Source organism: Calidris pugnax, unplaced genomic scaffold, assembly GCF_001431845.1.
Source record: "Calidris pugnax isolate Ruff unplaced genomic scaffold, ASM143184v1 scaffold182, whole genome shotgun sequence".
In the NCBI taxonomy this organism is placed as follows: Eukaryota; Metazoa; Chordata; class Aves; order Charadriiformes; family Scolopacidae; genus Calidris; species Calidris pugnax.
Window position 1 is genome coordinate 549,380 of NW_015090968.1, and position 25,024 is coordinate 574,403.

At 41.9% G+C, this 25,024-nt stretch overlaps 1 protein-coding gene across 2 annotated transcripts; it reads right to left on the reverse strand.

The window, feature by feature from the left end:
- Positions 1–1,775: 1,775 nt before the first annotated feature.
- On the reverse strand, positions 1,776–25,018 carry LOC106894146 (transmembrane protein 68-like). 2 transcript variants are annotated; one of them, XM_014952662.1, is made up of 7 exons: positions 24,957–25,018; positions 19,640–19,978; positions 17,083–17,247; positions 10,033–10,226; positions 7,846–7,906; positions 6,070–6,209; positions 1,776–4,008 (listed from the first exon to the last, which is right to left on the reverse strand). In XM_014952662.1, exons 2-7 carry the CDS (start codon positions 19,965–19,967, stop codon positions 3,904–3,906), a joined length of 993 nt encoding a protein of 330 aa, XP_014808148.1. In that variant the 5' UTR covers positions 19,968–19,978; positions 24,957–25,018; the 3' UTR covers positions 1,776–3,903. The 2 variants fall into 2 exon arrangements, with proteins under 2 accessions (XP_014808148.1, XP_014808149.1); XM_014952663.1 differs by lacking the exon at positions 24,957–25,018 and adding an exon at positions 24,629–24,771.
- Between the last annotated feature and the right edge of the window lie 6 nt (positions 25,019–25,024).

Below are 25,024 nucleotides of genomic sequence, written 5' to 3' on the forward strand. Positions count from 1 at the left end.
TATCTCATGAACATTCAGCAGGCACATTTTGGAGGTTTATCATAGAATCATAGAATGGTTTGGGTTGGAAGGGACCTTAGAGATGATCGAGTTCCAACCCCCCCTGCCCTGGGCAGGGACACCTCCCACCAGACCAGATTGCTCCAAGCCCCATCCAGCCTGGCCTTGAACCCCTCCAGGGATGGGGCAGCCACAGCTTCTCTGGGCAACCTGTTCCAGTGCCTCACCACCCTCACAGTAAAAAATTTCTTCCTGAGATCTAATCTGAATCTTTTTTCTTCCAATTTAAAACCGTTTCCCCTTGTCCTGTCATTACACCTCCTGGCAAAGAGTCCCTCCCCAGCTCTTCTATAGGCACCCTTCAGGTATTGAGAGCCTGCTCTAAGGTCTCCCCGGAGCCTTCTCTTCTCCAGGCTGAACAACCCCAGCTCCCTCAGCCTGTCCTCATAGGAGAGGTGCTCCATCCCTCTGATCATCTTTGTGGCCCTCCTCTGCACCTGTTCCAGCCGGTCCATGTCCTTTCTGTGTTGAGGACTCCAAAGCTGGACACAGTTATCTTAGTTAACATGATAGGGCATTGGAACAGGCTGCCCAGGGAGGTGGTGGAGTCACCATCCCTGGCTGTGTTTAAGGGCCGTTTAGATGCAGTGCTAAGGGACATGGTGTAGGGGAGGACTTTGTAGAGTAGGGTAGATGGTTGGACTCAATGATCCCGAGGGTCTCTTCCAACCTCAATGATTCTATGATTCTATGTATTTTCTGTGCTACTACACTCCTGCAGCAATTCCCTGCCCTTCCACGTTTACTTTCGGTGCCGTAATTTTTTGATGCAAAAATAGCACCAACAAAATCCCCCCCAATCTACTGTCTACGACGGGCTTAATCAGGATTAGGCACCGCGAGGCTGACGCGTTAAGGCTGTGTCTGTCCCTACAGAGCAAGGGGATGAAGCAACATAATGGTACACCAGGACAGCAAACCCAGCACCGGGTGAACCACACCGTCGCGTTGACAGTGCTGATTAACTGCTCCAACCTTGCATTCGCAGCGATTAATTTCATATGAAAGCATCCTAATAATAGATATTCAGGCTGAGCCCTGCTATTACGCCAACAGGAGATTCGGGTCTTGCTGAGAGATAATGACAAAATACCCGCCGGTACAGCAGTCGGTCGATTTCTACTTCCAAACAGCCTAAAAAATGCACATCCTGGCTCTGCTGTTTGCATGGAGAAACCTGGAATGTCTTCAGCATATCCCAAGGGTAAGCAGGCAATCAGCGCTCCAGCCTAAGGCTGCTAAAATTCCCTTATAATACTTCTGCCTGACACACTGTAAAACAAGTCACCTGAGTGGCTGAGTCTCCCTCCAGGTCTTTATTTCATTTTTTTTTTTTCCAATAAAATAAAGTAGGCAATCATTCACACATCAAATATATCTAAATAAACCTTTACTAGTCAGTATTTATGACGTATTTTCTATTACGGAATCTTAAACGTAACTGAAGTGGTATTGCAATGCCTGTTAAAGCCTCCTGCAGCACTCATTACAACTACTAAAACTCACACCCTGTTGTTTATGTGACTTTTGTCCTTTATTCCACTATTGTCTGAATTATTTTCCCTTTAATTCATTCATTCTGGGGCTTTGATGCTGCCAGTCCTATTGAAACGTGAGGCAACAGCTTCCAAAGGGTATTACGTGCTCCTCAAAACCATGGAAGGTTTAACAGGTATCATTTCATTTACTACAAACACAACACAAAACTTCAGAAGCCTGTTCCAGTTGTCAATTTTATTTGAAAGATGTCTTCTATACATATTTTTTTTTTATATATAGAAATAAATATGAAAGGCCTATACAAATATGAACACTTAAAGAGTACCAATACTGCCCTTCATTTTTTGTTTTTTATACTCATCGTTGAATACTTAAAGGGACAAAACTGCATCAAATGCATTTAGTCAAATAAATTTTACAAAATCTCAGCGGGCAAATGTCTGTCCATGTCTGTCAGAACCTTTTAGACTGAGCTTTCCATATACACAACCTCAACACACAATACGTTCGGCTGCCTTTGGGAATTTCACAATTCCAGAGCGATGGGCATTTTCCTCCAGACAGACAGTAAAAACAAAGTCATACTTAAGATATTCTCCACTGTAGGAATTTGGCATTCTCACTTTAATGACACATTGGGTTAACATAATTTTTTTTTTTTTTAAAAAACATCCTGATAAATTAACTTGAAAGTTAAAAAGGACACAATCTTGCCTTCAAATCAAACCCACGTCATTTTAAAAAAAACCTCTGCATGGACATTTGCTTTTACATGACATGATTCTTTGCCCAGCTTTAAAAAAATTAATTCAACACCACAGAAAATGCTTTTGATATAAAATAACATGATAAAATAAGTAAGCTTTTTGCTTTGTGTAAACCATAATTTCTAGACTCTTTCCCATAAAGTGATATTTTTCTAACACAGGGCGTCAGCCACACACACTTACATAATCTCACTACTTTATACATTTAAAAGAGTATAAAGCAAAATATGCTCAACTGGTGGGAGGAATGAATACTAAATTGAGTACAACTACTTTTTTAGAAGTTGGGGTTTTTTTTGTTATTGGGTTTTTGGTTTTCTGGGTTGTTTTTTTTGTTTAAGAAAGGGTCAAACCCCAACAATATTGAAAGGAGGCCACGTAATAGAGCAAAAACCTCTTTTGTCTTTCCTTAAGGATTTTGTTCATCCCAAAACTAAAAAGTTCCCAGATGTTAATTTAAGAACCACAGATCAAACTTGCTGACAATCAGAAGAAATATTTCAGGTATTTCCTATTTGGACAATAAAAGCATGGGCCTTAGTTCAGAAAAAATATCATAATATAATTTACTGTAAGTGCTCAGAAGCCCAATCCTGCAACTCTTTCCTGTTCATTCAATTGTTTTCACTTAAGGAAAGTATATAGGATTTCCCTCTCGACCCTGATTTAATAACTTACATAAATAACTGTGTTTGAAGAATATGGATGTTTAAGAGTCTACACATATATTAGATTCAAAGGGTATTTAGGAATGTCTGTCCTGTTTTTTCAGAAGAGCTACTACTTTTAAAAGGAATGTTGTACTAATGTTTTCTTTCCTTCAAAATGAAGCTTCATGAGCTTACGTTACTAAACAGTCCTCTCATTTGCACTTTTTAAAAGATTAAATGCTTGGCCCGTTCTTTCAAAGGAGAATTTGCAGATTGACTGAGAAGCAAAGAGGAGGAGTCTCTCCCCAGGGGCAGGTACCCAGCGTGGCTCAGCCTGGAACAGCAGCTGCCCTGTAGGGTTCTCCATCGCCGCAGCCGAGTGGCTTCTGTAACAAACCACCTCGGGTTCACTTCAGTTCTCCAATCCATTTTCACTCTTTCTGACTGTTTTCCAGCAGCACCAGGATTAACAACCTCAAGAAAGGTTTTATAAATGCTCGAGGGCATCGATCTGGCCGGCAAAAACCTACTGACAGCGGTGATGGTCAAGACAGTAAGACTCCAGCTCTACAGCAGGTCTAACATTGGGGTTACAGAGAAACCTCGGGGAGGGGGGGAACAAAAAAAAGAACAAACGACCAAAGAATGTGTACGTAAAGACTTGTGGTACCATTTCTGGAAAAAAAAAAGCCACTTTCAAGTTAGGAATGCATTTATCAAAAACTAAGCTTTGCCTCGTTGTGAATGATTTGAAGTTTGGGTTCCTGAGCTTGATACCGGACAGGAGGAAGGGAAAGTGTCTTGTATCTTAAATTATACAGCAGTATCATTAGGACAGTATTTAAAACCTATTATTAGAAGAATGAATAAGTTACAAATATGACTATAAGAATATTATAACCAAATAGTCGTTTCTTCAGAGGACCTTAATCTTCTTTCTTTTGTGTTTGAAATCGTTCCATTAAAGCCCTAAATATATTTCCTGGTATTTTCTGATGTTTGTCTATTAGAGCTTGGACTGCTGCTTTTGTCTGTAAGAAAAGACAAAAGTTTTTGGTTAGATTAAGTCATCTTTATATTGTTCCTACATTAACACAATCTTTAGACTCTTTTTCATCCGTTTAAATGTCGCAGAACCGCTGCTGAGTTCAAAAAGCCATTTTTCCATATTTAAACCCAGAGGAGGTGTCCGTGGGACCCCTGCCAAGAAACCAGACAAACCAACCAGTATCTTTTATCTCTGGTGGTTGTGCTCACAAGCTCTATTAGTGAATATGCAATAGTCAAATGACGCTGAAGTAAATGAATGCAGAGACCTAGATCCATAAAGCGTGTCGGTGCCTGCGTGCCGTGCTGCAACTCAGGAGGTTCTGCCTGAGCTCAGGTTTGCACCAGTAACGCTCTCCCAGCGTGCAAGAACTTTGCTGCTTCTACACGTTTGGCTCGTACAACCTTCCTGTTCTGCCTGGAGAAGCACAGGCTGCTCAGTGCTTAAAGCCAGAGACAAAACAGAGAACTATTTGCCGTTGTAAAGCCGGGGTCAGCAAGGGGAAAACTGAGCCTCGGTACGAGCTCCCCCTGTTTACATGAAGTATGTGATCAACTGTTCAGTCCTGGGAGAAGGTTCCTCCCCACATCTCTTTATAGCTCTGGTCCTGTGTGTCTCTACAGATCTAAAATGTCTATTAGGTGTCTGGTCCTCTGTCTCTACAGATCTAAAATGTCTATTAGGTATAAAATTTGAGCTTAAATTTTTTCTATATATAATGGGCAAATGCATACTGTGCCACGGCCTGAAACACGAGCTACTACTGTAAAATCACTCCAAGGGATTCACGTTCAAAAAAATTGAGCTTAATTTTTTTCTATATATAATGGGCAAATGTATACTGTGCCACAGCCTGAAACATGAGCTACAACTGTAAAATCACTCCAAGGGATTCACGTTCCAGGGGCCTTATCCAGCAGAATTTGCACTTAAGTCAGAGGCAAGTGAGGGCTGGCACAAATGTAAGATGCCAAAGTATGTCTGAAAGTCATTTAAACACACCTTCTGCCCTCAAAGCCAACAGTTCTCAAGTTCTGTCAGGCTGAACCCCCAAAATAAACAAGCAGTTTCCCATCACCAGGGCATAAGATTAATGCAGATAAACATTTTAAGATGTCACTTTGCAGAGATCTAATGAGAGGGTAAACAGACGAGGAGAGATAACTGAACTGACACCTGCATAGTCAATCCATAACCTGACAATCCTTTCTATAAACCACCTAAATCTGAACTAGGGGATCATTCAAAATTTAATTTGTTGGGTGAGAAGTTGTTTCCATTTCTGGTCCCTTGCACACTGTACAAAGCAGTGAAATGATTTACCTTAATTTTTTTATTGTATGGAGTTTCAACAGTTTGTGAACTCCATCAGCTGGGCATAAGATTAATGCAGAGAAACATTTTAAGATGTCACTTTGCAAAGATCTAATGAGAGGGTAAACAGATGAGGAGAGAGAACTGAACTGACACCTGCATGGTCAATCCATAACCTGACAATCCTTTCTATAAACCACCTAAATCTGAACTAGGGGATCATTCAAAATTTAATTTGTTGGGTGAGAAGTTGTTTCCATTTCTGGTCCCTTGCACACTGTACAAAGCAGTGAAATGATTTACCTTAATTTTTTTATTGTATGGAGTTTCAACAGTTTGTGAACACAGATTTATTATATTTGAAAGGCTTCATTAGTATCTTTCTGAGAAGACCAAGAACCAGGACACTGGGTGAGGTGCTTGTGCCTTTATCAACCCAGAGCAGTCTTATCTGACTGAACTTTTCATTCCCTACAGCAAGTTGGTTCTCAAAGCAAATATATGGTGCAGTACTGACTTGAAAAGGCCTAGAACATCTGCAAGGTGTAGTAATAAAAAACCAGCATTAAAGAAGGGCAATCAGGGTTCAGCAAGTCCAAAGCTTACCATGATTCCACCAACTTCTATAACTAGATTTAAGGCAGAAACTATTTGACAAGAATATTCCAGCCTTTTCTGTCACAACAGTCAATACTTCAAATATATATATATATATGCATATCTATCTTACCTTTGCAGTAAGTTCCTCAGCAGTTACATTTGGATCGTATGGAATAGGTTCTCCAATAAAAGTACGAAGCTTGACTGGAAACCCACCGTACAAAGGAACTATTGGCAGCCTAATACGTTCATATAGTGACCTAAATATTTCTAATGTGAAAAAAAATTAGGGAGGAAAGGGAGAGCAGAAGAAGGAAAAGGGAGAATGCAGAGGAGAGAGAGAAGGGGGAAAAAAAAAAAAGAGAGAGAGATTGAGATTAATCTGTAAACTTTGGTTTTTTTCTCCAGTATGTCTTTAAAACTGAAACTGGCTTGTCAAGTAATCCAGCCACTGACCCAGATTCTCAAACAACTTGTCATCTCAAGTGCTGTTCTACCCTTGGCTTTCATTTCCTAAAAGCTGCATTAATGCTAACATCTGACTTGTCTCCACCCTAACCTGGCGTGAAATCTCCCCTCCAGAATAGCTGCAAAGAGAAGGAAGAAGAGGAGCAAAATCCAGTAGCTGCCTCCCTGGAGAAGAAAGGGAACACTACACAATACAGGTCACAGTTCAGCTAATTTTACAGATTAGCCTAAGAAATCAGTATTGGAAGACTGTTTCTGTTCAGTCCCACTGAGGTCTAGAAGATCAGAAATAGTCTTATCTGCCTTAAGGCCAGCCGTGCTAAAACACCAAATTGCTCTTTCAGATCTCACACTGGTTGCAGTGAAACAATATAAAAAGAGAGAAAACGCAACCTATAAGGAAAAAGACTATTCCAAAGCTACTGAAACGGGAGTAACGCCTCCAGTCATCAACAGAATTCAATTCCTCCAGTGCTTCTGCTGGGAAATGCAAGTAGCATGAACGATTCTGGCTTCAATTTCTGCTGGTTTGGGAAGATTCTCCTGAACGCAGCAATAATTTTTATAGAATCTGACAAATGTGTGAATTATTCTGCACATCTACATCTGATGCCTTGGCTTTCTCCGTGCAATATATAGCTTTTAATTAGAGGGGGAGAGAAACACAACTGTTTTGCCCTGCAGTCCTCTGATGAAGATGATGATGCCACACTTGAGGCAGAACATGCGGCACGGAGGAGACCGTTCAGGCCCCTTCTGCTAGACAGCAAATTGGAGAAAACAAAAAAACAAAAGGGGGGGATTAATACTAGCAAATCAGCAGAAATGTGGGCATCTAATTGTCCCAGAGGTGAACCCTTCAGACGTACACCCATCTCCTCGTGTGCTGGCTGGAAGTCCCACAGAGATGAGGAAAGAGAAGAGCAAATGCAAGGTTTTGTGAGGAACCCCAGCTCTAGTGCTGAGCAGTAGACCAACTACAGATTACAAACATTTCAAACCATCCCAAGTTTAAGCACAGGTAGAAGTGTAAGCACAGAGCTTTAGGAAGAGATTTAAAGAAATTACACGTCCCTTGCAAAACCCCTGTTTGCTTTGCTTCTTAACAGACAGCAGAAAACCTAGAGTTAGTCCAGCAGATATAAGCAGAGAAAAAAAAGAGTGCTCTAAATCTATTTGCCTTTTTCTGGTTCCTTTTTCCCTTCTTCTACTGCTTCTGTGAAGGCACATTGTTTTGTGGAGCGTAACCTAGATGAGCCAATACCACATCTAATTCTGATATTAAATCTTAACAACATCTCTCAATTCTACCAGAGAGGAAAAACTCCAGAAACAAGGCTGTGTCAAATCTCAAATTTATATGGGGATTATTTCTAAAGAGATAGGCTAAACACACATGGGAAAATAAAACTACAAAAAAAAATAGAAAATATCTTACTTATTCCTCCTAATGTCCTAACGCCTTCTCGAACATTTTGTGTAAACATAGGAATGATGGGCTAGGAGGGAAAAAAAATAATTAAGAATTTAAGGAAAATAGCACTATCTAAAATACTTCTACCTCACTTACACCCAACAAGCAAGTTAATTTCAGAAGTGTTTCTCAGACAAGGACATACAGAGCGCAAAACCAGTATTTTTAAGTTTTTCTGCGACTTCTGCCATGAGGTCTAAAGCTGGAGACTACCAAGAGATTTCAGTAAGTTTCAGTAAGTCCATTTTCAGCTGTTTCAGTAAGTCCATTTTCCAAAGCAGTCCAGGATTTCAGAACCTATGGAGCACTTAGGCCTCCCCTCATCTAGCAGCGTTTGCACAGCTGTGATTTCAGTGGTTAAACCTCTTAATTTAAGTTGTAGCTATGGTCAAAGGGAAGAATTCACAAGACTGAGACCCTAAACTTGTCTGATTCATCTCTGCTCTGGTGACTGAATTGCTTCATGCATGATGTGTCATATTCAATGCATGCCCATGATTTATTTCTGCTGATGAATATTTGGAATGGTGTTGAATATTTCAAGTTTTTGTTGCTGTTTTTGAACTTGCCAAAAGCTGTCAAGATTTACAAGAGCCGGGAGGGGGTTGAGTACTACATGAAGTTTTTAAATATCATTTTATAGTATGTACTCACTGTACGGAAATACAGAACTCTTTATGAGATTTTCAAACATTCAGATTCTTTCAAAGTTTTTTAAACAAGCATGGAGATGAGCTAGTAAATGAAACAGGTATCAAGTTAGGGTGGTTGGGGTTTTTCTGCGGGAGGGCAGGAGGGTAGTCTGTGAATAATCCAATGCAACTCTAGAGAATAAAAAGAAGTGAAGCTGCCTAAACTGAATGGTAACAAACTTCTTTATTCTAGAACCATCTTGGAACATCTTACTTCTGACACAGAGGTAGAGATTTTTGAATGTACCAAGTCGGTTTATATGACAACAATTCTGGCAAACTGTTGAAATGAGACAACTTCAAGAAGTTGAAGGTCCCAGTTTTAGATACATTTTTCTTTCCATGGGGAGTGATGCTCATGATTAAAGGTGACTTAAAGTTAATCTTCAATCTAAATAAAGATATTTTCCCCACTTTCAGCCTGCCTCCGATAGTATTCCTATCCTACTGCATCTCTCAGGATTTTAGGGAGAGAATGAAGCTGCAAGACCTTTGTGAGTGCATAAAGGGAACTGAACACATATTCCAAAAAATAAATCTAACTAGTACAATCATAGTTGAGTCCCAAGTATGGCCTTTCATCCGCCATTATAATACATTGGTAAAATCTCAATCTGTTGAAAACACCCTGTTTAAACAGTGTTATTTTCCTCCTGAGAAAAGTGACACACTCTTAAAATTGGGTCTTAAAAGTATTCTATTTCTGTATAAAATCCAGAGATTTAACAAGTCTCTCTTTGACAGTACCTAAATATAAAACGCTTGGTGTGAGACTTACTTTCAGATTAGGTATATGCAGACCTAGACATATGCACACATCTTTCAAGTACGAATATAGAATGAGAGGGACTCTGGAACGATTATTAAAATAGTTACAATTCAAATATATCATACCCTTACGTGCCTTTCACAGTTGGCCCCATTTGAATAATTATCTGCCTGCTGACCAAGCACAATGCTATGTATTAGAACCAAAGAGCCAGTTCACATTAGTGAACAGCATCTCCTGCTGCTGCTCTCTGCCCTGGACATCCCTTGCTACTATAAAATGCCAGTACAGCACATAGTGCCAGTGAGTCTGGGCTGTGCTGGGACACACTATGGTTCAGTGACAGAAATGTTGACGTACAGTTGCTTCCAACCATCCCAGTCAGGGGTTGAGTGATCACAATCCTGACCAGGTATGTATAAAACAGCACGAGCTTGTACTGTAGAAACCATCCTGGATTTCATCTCTCATTCTTTCAAACTCTGGATTTCCTGACCACACTATTCTTAGCTGACTCCAAAGCCTTCTTATTGAAAGCAGCATGAAGAGCCTTGACATGTAGTTATGACAACAAATAGACCATACCCGTGACACTCAGTATTGTAACACCAAATGTATGATTATCAAAACAGCTTTCCCTGGAATAAAGTACTAATTCTTCGCTTCTCTTCTGTCATCAGCCATACTTACCACTTTTGCATCAATGGCCACCTGAGCAAAGCCCTTCCGATCACCCCAGATAATAGTATACATTTCATCACTAAAGAGTGCTTCCCGAACTCCACCTGGGGCAATGGCCAGCAGACAGCCCTTCTTCAGAGCAGCAACACATTCTTCTCTTGGTCCATGCAGAACTCCATGTACATCAAGTAATATTTTAAAACCTGTAGGGTAAGAGAATATTAATTCGGAAAGTATTCATTCATACTGCCATTGAGTACAGATTCCCAAAAATGAACAGAAAAATCCCAAATTAAACATGTTTCTAGAGAGTCTGAAGTATTAAGCCCTGTTTATAAATTTTGGTCTAAGAGGTTGAAGAGTTAGAGTTTCCAGTGGCTTTTTGTCTGTAAAGCCAAGTGCTTGTTGTCTGTAAAGCCAGGTGCTAAACTGGAACAAACTGGCAAGTGCTCTGTGCCACCTTTCATGTGCCCCTTCAAAGGGGTTATGAAGCCAGACCCAGGGTGCTGGCTCCATAAAATGCAACAAGAGAAAATCCCAGCAAATTGTTGTGACTTTTTTTTTTTGGTTTTGTTAACTTTGGCAAACAAGGAGCAGTCTGTGCACGACAAGGAGAATGATGAAGAAAACTCAGCATTCTTTGTGTCGCAGATCCCTGCAGGAATTGACTCCCTGGTTCGGCCTGTGAGTACCTGGATGGTGCCAGTCACACCAAGAGGTATCTGGCAAGCCTGGACTGGGTATATTCATCTTAGGTTAATGTTTTTCATTTACTGAAATTTTTATCTGTGAAGTTACATAAACTCCTCATATCATCTTGAATTTGAAAGGTCATACTGATCCTACTCCTCAAGAAACAGCAGAAATCACAAATTTGCTTACAAGCATCAAACCGGCGCATACCTGATCAATTTAGACAACTAGTCTAATGTGAAAGAACATAATGAGCAAAAATCTTTTCGTGCAGGAAGCTGATCATGTTCATTTAGTTCAATAAATTTTAAATATATCCATTATTTATGAGTACTGCATGCCAAAATGGGAACTTCAGGTGACTGAGCAGTATGGGAAAGATTACTTGTGTTTCTTCAAGTTTTCCACTGAGGCAAAGACAAGGACACAGAACTGACCTAGTCAAGTTTGCCCTTCAATAACATGTGATCAATTTAGACGACGAGTCTAATGTGAAAGAACATAACGAGCAAAAACCTCTGCGTGCAGGCAATTGATCATGTTCATTTAGTTCAATAAATTTTAAATATATCCATTATTTATGAGTACTGCATGCCAAAATGGGAACTTCAGGTGACTGAGCAGTATGGGAAAGATTACTTGTGTTTCTTGAAGTTTTCCACTGAGGCAAAGACAAGGACACAGAACTGACCTAGTCAAGTTTGCCCTTCAATAACAGAGCTTCACTTTTTTAACCTCAGGTTAACAAATGACTAGTTGTTACTATGAACACACGCACACACACTGAAGAAGAGTCCGAATACTGTTAAGAAGACAGAGGTCTGTCTTCTCTTACAACCCGCAGAAACTAAGGGTTGGGAAGGGGAGCATGAGGCAGCATGTCATTAGTTTATTCTTAACTAAACTCTGATCTCTAACAAGTCTTTGTAGTTGGTGTGAGTATAATTACTCCTGATCTCTATCTGTACACCATCGGGATCTGTCCGTAAGCATGACAACGGAGCACAAGGTCTGTTACACCATCTCCTATTCTGCTGTGCCTGCCAGGAACACTGCAGGTGACACTGGTGGTCCTCACCTAGCAGTGGTTGCACAGAGGACAGCTGAAATAGAGTTTTCCTGGAGTAACTGAATTTCTCTCAGGTGCTTTGCTTGTGGGATCTTAAATCGCTGGTTTTAACCACGCTTTACATTCCCAAATTAATTAAAGCTCTCTGGAATGTACCTGGTGATAGGAAGCTGCCTGTCTCTAAGCCCTTTCTGTCCATGAATTCAGGAGAGAGACAAAACAGGCATGAGAAGTGTTGAGCCAAGCAGGAACAGAGATTCCAAGGAAGCAGAAGGTGTGAAGACAGTTTTCCTTTCTGCATTGGACATGCTGCAGAAGGGATGGGGGGGTCTGTGTGACAGAGCAATACCATGAGTCTGTCTAGTTTGTAGGTCAGAAAAAAACCCCAACAGAACATAAACCAAATACAGGCAAAAATGCATAATACAGAAGAGCGATCGGGTGGGGTTTCGAGTCTTCACAATGTTTCTCTGCTATATTTCCCCCCTTGACTTTTAAACCTTATATTCTGACTGTACCTCCTAGCCCAGCCAGCAGATCATGTGTTACCATCAGTATCTCTGCTCCAGCAGGAAAGAGGAAGAATCTGGCTGCGACAGAGCAGCAGAGAGACAGAAACCAGTGAGGTGGCCCTGAAGGGACAGCCAGGGTACTCTGTGCCCAAGGCAAAGGCCATCATGGAGTCAGAAGAAACACCGGGGTAGTAGCTGGCTGTTGCATGAAAGTGACCAAGAACCTATTTTTCCACTTGAAACCACAAAACAATTCTCAAAATTATCTAAACACACCCTTTCAGCCTTCCAGAGCATGAAGGGATGCTAATGTTTTCAAGTACAAAGTTCAAAATTAGTTTTATTCCACAGTTCAACCTTGGCCCCAGCACACTCTTCAACTGTCTTCCACAACACTGTGTCCTCACCAAGGTTTGAAAACCCTTTGGAGAGTACCCAGTAACACATTTAATGCTTATCTCAGGAACTGCACTATACACGTTTCTCTAACTTAGTCCCAGTGACCATAGCATCAGGGGCTGTCAGCTACCTGGATGCAAGATGGCAAAGGTGTCATCATTTTTCTGTGGTTGGCCTTTAGGACCACAGAGAGAGAGGAATCATTTAGACCATTGAATCCAACCTTCCACAGTTGTAGGTGCCTCCATGCATGGTTATCTCCAGAACATCTAGTCCACAAGACCCTTTGCACCACCTCGTGTGTGTAACAGACAAGAAGCCACAGCTCCTTTCCTCTGGGACATTATAGGAAAGGACTGTCTCAGATGCCTAAAATAGCAGGCAATCTTTTAAAGAGGACTCCCCAGGTAACTGGAGGAAGCAGACATGGCCCATACTATAGGAGAGGGTGATGGAGAAGAACACAAATGAAATCTCAGTCCTCACTGTGCTTGTACTCCTGAGATTTACATAGATAAGAATCTAAAAGAACCAGAAACCATTGGAGTGTTTTTCTTTGACTAACCTCCAGTATTTAAAAGAAAAAGAAAGAAAAGAAGCTGCAGGACCATACTTCATAGCTTTCTGCTGCAAAATGCAAGCAACAGAAGCACAGATAGTATTTACACAATATAAACTGAGACAATGAAATAATCTCCTTTTGCATCAAAGTGAAAGAAAGATGCATTAGGCAATGCCCGACAGGAATCTCCAGTTATCTACAGGAGGTCTCCTGTTAGATCAGATTCCCCTCCACAACTTACCAAGCTGTATCTTTCAAGACTAAGAGGTTCAGACTCACGGCACAAGCCATTCCTCACAGCTATTCATAGCAGATTCAATAATCATAAAACCAGAAGGATCATTAAGTGATCCAATCCAAATGTGTCTAACAGCCTACAGACTCCCCAGACCCGCCCCCCCCCCATTTCTCCTGCACTGAGCATAACAACTTTTGGTCAACTAAAACACCTTCTGAAAAGGCACTGAAGACTTCATCTGAAGACTTCATCAAAATCAGGCAGTCTTAGTACTAGGACAAAATTATGAGTGTCTTTCTGGTTTGATTCACAAGAGAAGTGGAATCTATCTGGGTTTCCAGGCATAGAATGTTGTGCAGAAATTGAAACACAATCCAGAATGTTTTCTGAGCTCTTTGTGCTGTCTTCACAGAACCAGAGAATTATGTAGGTTGGAAGGGACCTCTGAAGGTCATCTAGTCCAACCTCCCACTCAAAGCGGGTCCAACTAGATCAGGCTGCTCAGGGCCTCACCCAGCTGAGTTTTGAAAGTCTCCAGGGATGGAGATTCCCCAACTATCCAATCCAAGTGTGTCTAACAGCCTACAGACTCCCCAGACCCAACCCCCCCCATTTCTCCTGCACTGAGCATAATAACTTTTGGTCAACTAAAACACCTTCTGAAAAGGCACCGAAGACTTCATCTGAAGACTTCATCAAAATCAGGCAGTCTTAGTACTAGGACAAAATTATGAGTGTCTTTCTGGTTTGATTCACAAGAGAAGTGGAATCTATCTGGGTTTCCAGGCATAGAATGTTGTGCAGAAATTGAAACACAATCCAGAATGTTTTCTGAGCTCTTTGTGCTGTCTTCACAGAACCAGAGAATTATGTAGGTTGGAAGGGACCTCTGAAGGTCATCTAGTCCAACCTCCCACTCAAAGCGGGTCCAACTAGATCAGGCTGCTCAGGGCCTCACCCAGCTGAGTTTTGAAAGTCTCCAGGGATGGAGATTCCCCAACTTGTCTAGACAATCTGTTCATGTGTCTGATCACCCTCACAGTAAAACTTCTTTCCACACGTCTAATCAAAATTTCCTGTGTTGCAACTTGCCTCTATTGCTTCTCTTTCTATCACTGTGCACCCAAGAGTAGAGTCTGACTCCCTCTTCTCGGCACACTTCTGTTAGGTTCCTGAAGACAACAATAACATCTTCTGCCACCTTTATCTGGGACCGATCAAGCAAATCCAGTTTTCTCAGCCTCTCCTCATACATTGTGTGCTCCAGCCCCCCATCACCCACCAAACACACTCTACTGTGTCAAAATCCATCTTGTACTGGACACCATAGAATCATAGAATGGTTCAGGTTGGAAGGGACTTCAAAGATCATCGAGTTCCAACCCCCCTGCCCTGGGCAGGGACACCTCCCACCAGACCAGGTTGCTCAAAGCCTCATCCAGCCTGGCCTTGAACCCCTCCAGGGATGGGGCATCCACAGCTTCCCTGGGCAACTTGTTCCAGTGCCTCACAACCCTCAGAGTGAGAAATTCCTTCCCAATATCTAATCTAAATCTCCCCTCTTTCAGTTTAAAAACCATTACCCCTTGTCCTATTGCTCCACTCCCTGACCAAGAGTCCCTCCCCATCTCTCCTGTAGCCCCCTTCAGGTACTGGAAGGCTGTTATAAGGTCCATACTGCAAGATGTGCTTGCACGGGTACCAAGCGGAGGGAAAAAGCCTCTTGACTCAAACCACTGTCTACATTCATGCTAAAAGAGGCTCAGCTTGGAGTTCATCTTCTTTGCTGCAAGGGCACGCTGCTGACTCATATTCAACTAGAATCTGCAAGATATGCTCACACGGGTACCAAGCGGAGGGAAAAGCCTCTTCACTCAAACCACTGTCTACATTCATGCTAAAAGAGGCTCAGCTTGGAGTTCATCTTCTTTGCTGCAAGGGCACGCTGCTGACTCATATTCAACTAGAATGCCAAAGTCTCTTCCTGCAAAGCCACCTTCCACACAGGGTACTGTCATGTGGGATTGCTCCATCCCAGATGCACAACTTCACCTTTGCTTTTGCTGGACTTCATGTTGTTTCTGCCAGTTTGTTTCTGCGAAGGCACTCCGAATACCAGCTCTAACCCCCAGTGCATTGACTGCTCCCCCAGTTTGGTATCATCAGTGAACGTCCTGTGAGCGCACTCCAACCCCTCATCCAGGTGTGGAATAAAGACAGAAACCAGTGCTGGTCCCAGTTTCAATCCCCAAGGAATGCCTGTGGTAACCAGCTGTTAGACAGATGTTCTGCTGCTAAACCCAGCTCTTCAAGACCATTCAGCCAGATCTCTCTGAAGTGCTACTCAGTGATATTCAGGGGACCCATAAGTATATTCACGCTAAGAACCTCATTTTAAAGCAGCAGTGGAGAAAAACAGCAATCTCCCATTTGATAAACAACTGTGCTGGTGATATTTGGGGGACCCATAAGTATACTCACACTAAGAACCTCATTTTAAAGCAGCAATGGAGAAAAACAAAGCAATCTCCCATTTGATAAACAACTGTGCTTAAGTATTAACAGATATAATATGGACCCACATCTAAATTACAAAAGAGGTTACATTAGTCAGCTGTATGCAAAAGATTTGATAATCAATTGACAAATCCCAGTCTGTTGACAGAATAAGTTGTAGGGGCAAAGCCATGCTGTTATCAGTATGAAAGAGTTCAGTTTTCAGGGATTAAGGATGAAATGAAACTATACTGGCAAAAAGACAGTTTTCTGATAGGAATGGTTTCCGCTAAAAGCATCGGTACTCTACAGAACAGCCCTGTAAATGCACAAAATTAATTACGAGATTTTAATCACAAACTAAAAAAGGAAAGAACTGGGTACTTGGCAAAATAACTGGGTACTACTGTATCTCACACACACAAAAAACAAACCCCTCATGCAATTCATTTCACCAATCAGCAGTGTTTTTCACTAGGTTGTCCAGTCAAAATCTTGCCTTAAACGTGTTTTTCATGTTCCTCATGTTTCACACAAACTTGTTGGACACTTCTACAGCTTTCCTCCAAAAAGAATTTCTGAAAAAGATTCTTCTTGGACACATGTTCCACTGCCCACGATAGTCAACTGGGTGGGATATGAAAATACAACATCTCCCCAGCCTAATATTGTCAACTTTAAGGGCATTGCTTCCAAACAGTTTATTTCTTAATCGGGTTACACCACTCATTCTGCCTATACTAATAAAAAAAGAAGCATCTTATTGAAGTCTCTACTACTGATTAATACAGAGACAGCTGTTTCTCCTAAGATCTCCTTGTCCTTGTTTCTAAACACCAGAGTCATTGGAAGGTATTGCCCAGGCAGGAGTATGACCCACCCTTGCATGGGCCAGTCCCATAAACTCATTTTTGTTTGTAAAGAACATGTTAGAGACAGCTGTACTTCAACACGTCCACTAAATTTGTGTGAAGGTCTGTTCTGAAAGCTGTGTTCCTGTGGCACAATTAATTTGATTAATTACACCATAAAAAAGAAAGAAAAAAAAAAGGGAGTTCTCAAACTGGTTGTTTATAACGAAGTCTGTTACCTGGTAATCTAAAGACGAAATGATCAGCTACTACGTGGCAGTATCTCTTCCATTGTATAAGAAGTCTAGCCATAAAATAGATGTAGTCAGCAGGAGTAGCTCCATGATAAAACACAATAAGCCCTGGTCCTTCAGGAATATTTTTGACACCGTGAAGTTCATAACCTGTTAGGATTTAAATGCATCAACAGATGTCAAACCATGGTACACTTCTATCCCAAAGAAACCAGCTTGTGGCAAGTTGGCCAACTGAAACCAACAGCCATTGAGAAGTCACAAGAGCAAAGTGACAGCTAAACAGCCAAAGGCAACTTGCAGCATTTACTGAGTTGCTTTCACAAGAAATACAAGTTTCATTGAAAGCAGAAGAGCCAAGAAAGCAAAAAAAAAAAAAAACCACCCTGAAAACAAAACACCCAATATCACCATCTTGAACTATATAATTTTTCCTTTTTTTTTTTTTTCAGTTCACTGTCTTCAAGGCTGCAGTCCTCTGAATCAATCATTCAAGAGAAATCAAAATAAAGATTGGATAGGAGTGGTGAAACACAACCATTTCGAAGTTCATTGCCACCAGTATTTGTTTAAAAAGTTATGACATGAAAACATCCGTTTACATCTCCTTTTACTCCAGAGTATGAAGCTTATCTTTGTTATTTCCCTCAGAGTTATACTTGTTCCATTTCTCCATCACCAAGTACTAAAAGCTATTTGAGGTTTTAGATCCTTAAATGAAACATACATAAACACACAGAAGCATCACACTGAACTTACATTCCTAATTAAGTTAACAGTGCAGAATATATTCAAGTTAACACTAACTATCAAAACATATCAGTATGGAACATATTCAGCTAATATTGAGCAATATTGTTACAGTATCTTCTGGATTTTTTTAATAAAAAAAAAAATCCCAACCCAAACCCTGTCACTTTTTCCAAAGTTAATCAGACCCACAATTCCCATTCCATTATTTTTTTTGCAATTCTGAAGGTTCTCTTGGCTCTTCTCCCTCCATTTTACTTTGTGTACCTGTGCAGCTGCAATGAATTGCATGCACATCATATCTGCCACCCCAAGTGACCACTAAGTGTGCCCCATGCCAGCCACTTGTATCCAGAATGATAACCACATCTAGCATTTGCATAATACAGGTAAAGTTATAAGCATCACACACTAGTTTTGGGGTCTGGTTCTGGGCTTTCCGGTTGTGGGGCTGGGTTTTTTTGGGTGGGAGGGGTGGTCCGATGATGTGAGATTTCAGGATGACAAGTTCTTCCTTTGAGAGACTGATTAATCATGTGAGGGAAAAAATTAATCACAAAACATTTCACTCTTTAACAAGAGAAGTGCATAGAGAACGTGGAAGCAGCTGGCAGGCCAGAAAAAAGTCACAACTCTCGATGAGGGGCTGGATAAGAAGCTTTTCTGTGCAAATAAAAAGTTAGACCTTATAAAAAGAAAAGTTACTAAGGATGAAAAGAGCCAAGGCCTTAAAAATCATTTTCTTATGAAAAAAAAAGTAAATAGCTTTTTATTATGAAGTGAGCATTTTAAGCTCTTTGATGTAGCTGTTGATTTTGATCTAGTGTACTTTCCTAGATTTGAAAGTTACATCTTAGTCTTACAAAGCCTATCTGATACAGCCGCTGCACCATCTGGTTATCAATGCCTTGAGAACCCGCTTCCCTTTGACTAGAGAACAAATAGAGATGATTTTCAAGAAGGATTTGTTCTTTATGTAAATTGCTCTTAAACATCTCTTTCTCCTTTAGCTGCATGTAGACTGAATGGTTCTGAAAGAGGCTTATGGTTTCCTTAGGAAAAAAAGCTAAATCATTTATTAAGCCTGTCTTTATAAAAGAAATAATAGTAGAAAGACAAGGAACTGAGCCCTTAGTTTTGACATTCTAGTAGAGAAAGTAGTTGTCAAAAATGCATAGAGAGAAAGAAAATAAAAAAGTAGGTTTCTCTAACAGTTTTGGACTCTAAAGTCAATTTGAAGTAGCAACCGGTGAGTGAACTGACACTGACACTAAGTGCTCCTTTTAGCCATCATTTGGCATTGCATTTAGAAGACTGGTTAAGTGCAATTAAATCATGCTAACGAGCTGACATACTGCCTATCAGGGATCTGGCACTTAACTTTCAATGTTCATATATTGACTCTGAAATAACACAGTGAATTGATCTCACTTTGAACACAGCAATCACTACAGGTCCGGGAATGAGGAAATCCAGGAGTAGTGATAAAGAGTAAAAAAGAAAAAAAATAATTAAACAATTTTAAAAAAAGGATCTATATTGCACTGGATGAAAGATTTCATTTTGTAGCAGCAAAGGAACAAAAAAATATTTTTACATCCAAAAAAGTGTCAATGGCTTTTTCTTGCTCCCAAGTACCACTGGCAGCCATTAACAAAACAAAACAAAAAATTGGCCTGAGTTTTAGAGTTCATACAACAGCAGGAACAATCAGATATATATTGATAACCCTGAAAGGTAAACAAAAATTAGAGCTTCATCAGTTTTTAATGAAAAGTTAGACCTCACTTACCATGCCATATTCTTCCGTGTCCATCCCATAGGGTACCCACCATCTGTCTTGCACCCTCCCAAACATCATTGTAATAAGCTTCCTTTAGTTCATTCTTCCTTTTATAAATATGAAGGAGGAGAATGGAAGTGTAGAAGAGGATGACGAGGACTCCTGGAAGCAGCAAAACTACTGCCAGTGGAAAAAGCACCCACAAAAGGTAGACTGCATAACTCAGGTAATCTTCAATATGCTCCACGCCGGTCCATTCTCCCAGAATGTAGGTCAGGCAGGTTAGGTAGGACATAGGTACGGGTCCTGCAGTACAAGATTCATTTCCACCTATCATCTCCTGTTTCACTAAAAAAAAAAAAAACAACACAAAAAAAGGGCAATGAATAAATCTTAAAAAAAAAACCAGACCTGCCTATACTGCTTAATCACACAAAAAACCTCTCTGATGCATTTTATTTGTATACCGTTCACCCCAGCAGCACCTAGGAGAAACATAATGGTTCACAAGGCAAAATTACTTGATTTTTTCAGTCCTTTTCTTTTGAGTAGTGGAAATGCTGACAATTCTAATCGAGAAAGATAGTGCGATTGCTTAATCTCAGGCTAAGATTTTATCTCATTAAAAAACTGTTCAGTTTAGGCAGATTCAGAACATTTACACTGTTACCAGTATCAGTTTATGCTCTATTATCAGTTTTCAGAAAGCTGCATTGATTAGTCTAATTTATTGTTCTACACAACACAGGGTACACTCAAAACCTTCTCCCAAGCACACACTACCACAGGACACTGCACCATCTCAAATTCAGTGCTACAAAAACCCCTACTGAATACTCCTCCTGACCACGAGCATACGATGACTCATAAGAAGATGGTCTTAGATAAGTAACTCTCACTCCTGTAGACACCTTTGACTGTACCTGGAAATTTACAGACAGCAAAACACCTCGTCCCAGAGCACAACACACAGAGGCAGCAGAAAGGACCTGGAAAAAAGATCACAAGAAGTCCTCCAAACGTTTTAACTGCTCTGGCTTCACCGTGTCTACGTGTAAGAATCTCTCTTCTCCACCACCACCTCCTAACAAGCCTCAGGGCTAGACCTCTCTGGGATGAAATTTCAGGTTTTCTATAATTCTGGAGCAACACTGCTTTCTTAGCTTTGGACAATTTAGGGGAAAACTTGCCATTCTCTTCATCTTACAAACAAGAGACAACCTGTATGCTTGCCTGTCTTAGCCACAGTTCTAGAACAACACAAGTAGCATCTCGGGGAAAAAAAAAAATTATCCTAGTCTAGATGAAAGGTTTGCTCAAGACTTGAAGTAACTGTTGGTCAGGACCTAGAAGAAAAACATGTTGCAACTATAGTGTAGTCCTGTAGAGAGAAATGGATTAAGAACAATAATTTCTGAAAGAATCTAAGCTTCGAGTTGTTGTGGTTTGCTTTTTTATTAAAATGTGACTTACAGCATGTATGATTGCAGAGTTCCTATGCCTAGATAGACATTGTCTATCACTCCTTTACTCTTGCTCGCTGTCTTAGCCATAGTTCTAGAACAACACAAGTAATACCTCGGGGAGAAAAAAAAATTATCCTAGTCTAGATGAAAGGTTTGCTCAAGACTTGAAGTAACTGTTGGTCAGGACCTAGAAGAAAAACATGTTGCAACTATAGTGTAGTCCTGTAGAGAGAAATGGATTAAGAACAATTTCTGAAAGAATCTAAGCTTGGAGTTGTTGTGGTTTGGTTTTTTATGAAAATGTGACTTACAGGATGTACGATTGCAGAGTTCCTATGCCTAAACAGACATATGTCTATCACTCCTTTACTCTTGCTCTGTTTAATTTCTGAAAGAATCTAAGCTTCGAGTTGTTGTGGTTTGCTTTTTTATTAAAATGTGACTTACAGCATGTATGATTGCAGAGTTCCTATGCCTAGATAGACATTGTCTATCACTCCTTTACTCTTGCTCTGTTTCTGCAAGCAACAAGTGACTGAAATGCAGAATGCAACTTTGCTAATCCCCAAGCACAACAAAAACTATGAAGCAGAAAAATTTTATTCCACAATTGCTGTGAGATGTTGAAACATGTACCTAGAGCAGAATTCATCTCACATTTCCCAGTCTCAATTTTCCCTCCCATTCTGACAGAGCAAGGATGTTCCTTTTCCTTCTGTTTTGAAATCGGCCTCTACCCACGTAGCTCCAGACAACTCCTATTAACGAGCAGAAAGCTGATCTCGTGACAAGGGCTCTGCTCCCACGATCCCTACCTGTTCCACTAATTCAGGCTTACAACATTTTGCTCCTCAGCATGTTCTTGAGGGCAACGTGAGGAGCAGCAGCTGATTTATCCTCCGCGATGTACAAGCACGTAGCAGCAGTGACGTGCACTTCACTGATTTCATGCACGTGTGTTTGGGGGTGTGAATTAGGGGGAAAGGACGGGAGAGAGCAAGCGTGTGGGAGAGCAAGAGAAAGCTCTTTCTCATTCCAGTTGCCAGAGCCGAACTCCAGAACCTGTCAGGCAGCAAACACCCACAGCAAGTACAAGAAATACAACTTGTGAGACCAAGCAGGATTTAGGAGTAGCATTCAACACTACAGTATTTATCAGATTGTTATGCCTGGACTTCTCCAATGGTTCCACCTACTAGCTGCAGAAGCATATGGAGCATGGGTTATGGCACAGAAACATTTTTTCAAAACTCAGAGGTGATTATACAGCTTTAAAGATTACTTAAAAGTTAAACTCTCCCGTCTATTACATTTTTAATTGTTTATGGCTTTCTCCAAACACAACGTCCCCATAAAATAAATTTAAAGTCCTGTCCACACATGTCAGCCTTGCAAAATATTACTTGTCCTTTTGCCTGTAATGTTAGGTGCAACACCTCAAATGCAATCATCACAGCTTTATATGTTTACTTGCATATCTATGCACTAACCTGTAATAGAAATTAAAATCTGACATCTTCTTTGCCGCCAGCCAGAGGTAAGATCTAAAGCTCTGCCTTCTCTTAGGGACAGTCAGCTCTACTCTGAACTGAGTGCTGTTTCCTCATCTTGAGGAGAACCATAGAATTACTAACTCACTGGACAGCACTTCTCCAAACTCTTGCTAAGTGAGGAGTTAGATCAGGTTGCTCAGGGCCATGTCCAGTCTGGTTTGTAATATCTCCGTGGATGGAGATCCCACTCCCCCTAATCCAGTGCCTGACCACTCTCATGGTGAAAACGTTCTTCCTTGTTCTAGTCAGAATTCCTCTTACTGCAATTTGTGCCCGTTGCCTCTTGTCCCTTTGCTGAGAAGAGTATAACTTCCCCCCTCTATAAAACACATGATTAAGAGCAGTGCTAAGACCCCCTTTAAGCCCTCTCTCCTTCAGCCTCTCGGGACACACCATGTGCTCCAGCCACCTAACCACGTTGGCAATGCTGGTGGCCTTTCTCTGCACCCTTTCCAGTTCATCAGTGTCTTTCTTGTATCGTGGGGTTCTAAACTGGACTTGTGGTCTCAAAAGTGCTGAAAAGAGGGCAATAAATACTTCCTCGATCTAATGCCTGTGGCCTTGCTAACATAGCCCAAAATGTAGATAGCCAGTTTCACTCATATTTGACTTGTCCACCAGGCCTGGAGAAGGCCTTTATCTCCTGTAATTCGGCTCCCCCCAAAAGAAGTTGAGCATTTTTTTCTGATAACTGATGGTATGAACACAAAAATACTCCATACCCAAGCCCAGGTGTGATTTACATTACTGCCACACTGAACACCCTACCAAAGGCAATGGCAGTGAAGAAGGGAAGACAGATTTCGTCTCCATGACCAAAAAGAGCACAGGATGCTCCACAAGGCATACAGGTCCAACACAGTTCATACACACTACTAAGAAGTAATGTTGTTTTGGTGTGTTCCAACCTTACAGCTGTCTATTCTGCGGCTGCCCAGAGCAGTAAAAATTGCAAGATAAAGCCCACCGTCTTCCAGAAACACCCACAATGCTACTCTGATTAGGACCTCATCCAAGCAAAGGGAGATGATCCCGCTGTCCTTGTCACAGGTTTTCTGACCTCTGTCAACATCCACATCTAAAAACGACAACGGGGTGCAGTACTAGGGAGTCCCACACAACTGGATGCCAACTTCCAGGCAGAATAGTATGAGCATGCCCTAAAAGGACTTTATTTTAACCCGCATCATGGAATTGTCAGAGTTGGAAGGGACCTCTGGAGATCATCTGGTCCAACTCCCCTGCCAAAGCAGGGTTGCCCAGAGCACATCACTCAGGGCTGCATCCAGGCGGGGCTTGAAGATCTCCAGAGAAGGGGACTCCATGACCCCCCTGGGCAGCCTGGTCCAGGGCTCTGGCACCCTCACTGTAAAGTTCTTCCTCATATTAGAGCGAAACTTCCCATGTTCCAGCTTGTGCCCGTTGCCCCTCGTCCTGTCACTGGAGATCACTGAAGAGAGTCACTAATACACTTCCTATTGCACAGTTCCAAGTAAATATTTTTAATTTAAGTTCTAGCTTGCTAATAGAGCAGTTTATATACATTGTCCCCAGATGAAAAAGATGCAGTTTCTCATTTGACTAACGAGCGCCCACCGACTTATGCTGACACTTGAGGCTTTACGCTGACGGTGAAGTGGAAGCAAGGCTTAGGTACAGCTCCTTGCACTCATTTCTAGCACATGAGCCAGGTAAAGTCCTTAATTAATTGCAAGAGTGGTCTTCAGCTGTCAGCAGCAGACACCGGGTTTGCAGAGACCCCGCCAGTCGCACCAGAAGGAGCAGTTATGGAAAGCAGGGATCTCAGCAGGTACACAAAACCTCTCAGGGTAAGCTCTGGAGAACACCCCAGCACCCCCAGACTGGGGAAGGCACCGAGAAGCAACAGCTACAGCCTACCCCTGCCACCAGGCACGGATTAGCAATGCCACCACACACACACACAACCCCAAACCGCCTGATAATCCCGCTAATGGCACCTGCAGCCGGAGAGGGGCCGGCAGCCAGGAGGGGTGGGTTTGCCCCTTGTTTCTTCACAAGAGCCGGCCGCTTTCTTGCTGCCGGGACAGGGGGCTGCGGTTCCCCTTCAGCAGGAGGCTGGTTCTTCTGCCCGGCCCCGAGGGAACAACCCCGGCCCGGCTGCCCCGCCGAGCCACCCCCGGCCTCCCGCCGTGCTCCCCCGTCCTCACGGCAAGGCCCCGAGCCCGGCGGCGGCCCAAGACGAGCCTCCTCCCGCCCGGGGACCCGCGGGGGACGGGGCAGGGACACCCCCCCGCCGCCTCAGCCCGCCCGGCAGCTCCCGCTCACCTTCCCCCCGACGGCGGCGGTGGCGGCAGCTCCGGCTCCAGCCCCGCGTCCCTGCCGGGGCCTGGTTT

What these genes read in the sequence shown, in the direction of transcription:
- LOC106894146 (XM_014952662.1), bottom strand. Translation starts at nt 19,967, where the DNA reads ATGATAGGTGGAAATGAATCTTGTACTGCAGGACCCGTACCTATGTCC. An exon ending in ACACGGAAGAATATGGCATG is followed by an intron (nt 17,248 to 19,639) that starts GTAAGTGAGGTC and finishes AAATCCTAACAG; the next exon opens with GTTATGAACTTCACGGTGTC. An exon ending in TAGGACATTAGGAGGAATAA is followed by an intron (nt 6,210 to 7,845) that starts GTAAGATATTTT and finishes TTTTCACATTAG; the next exon opens with AAATATTTAGGTCACTATAT.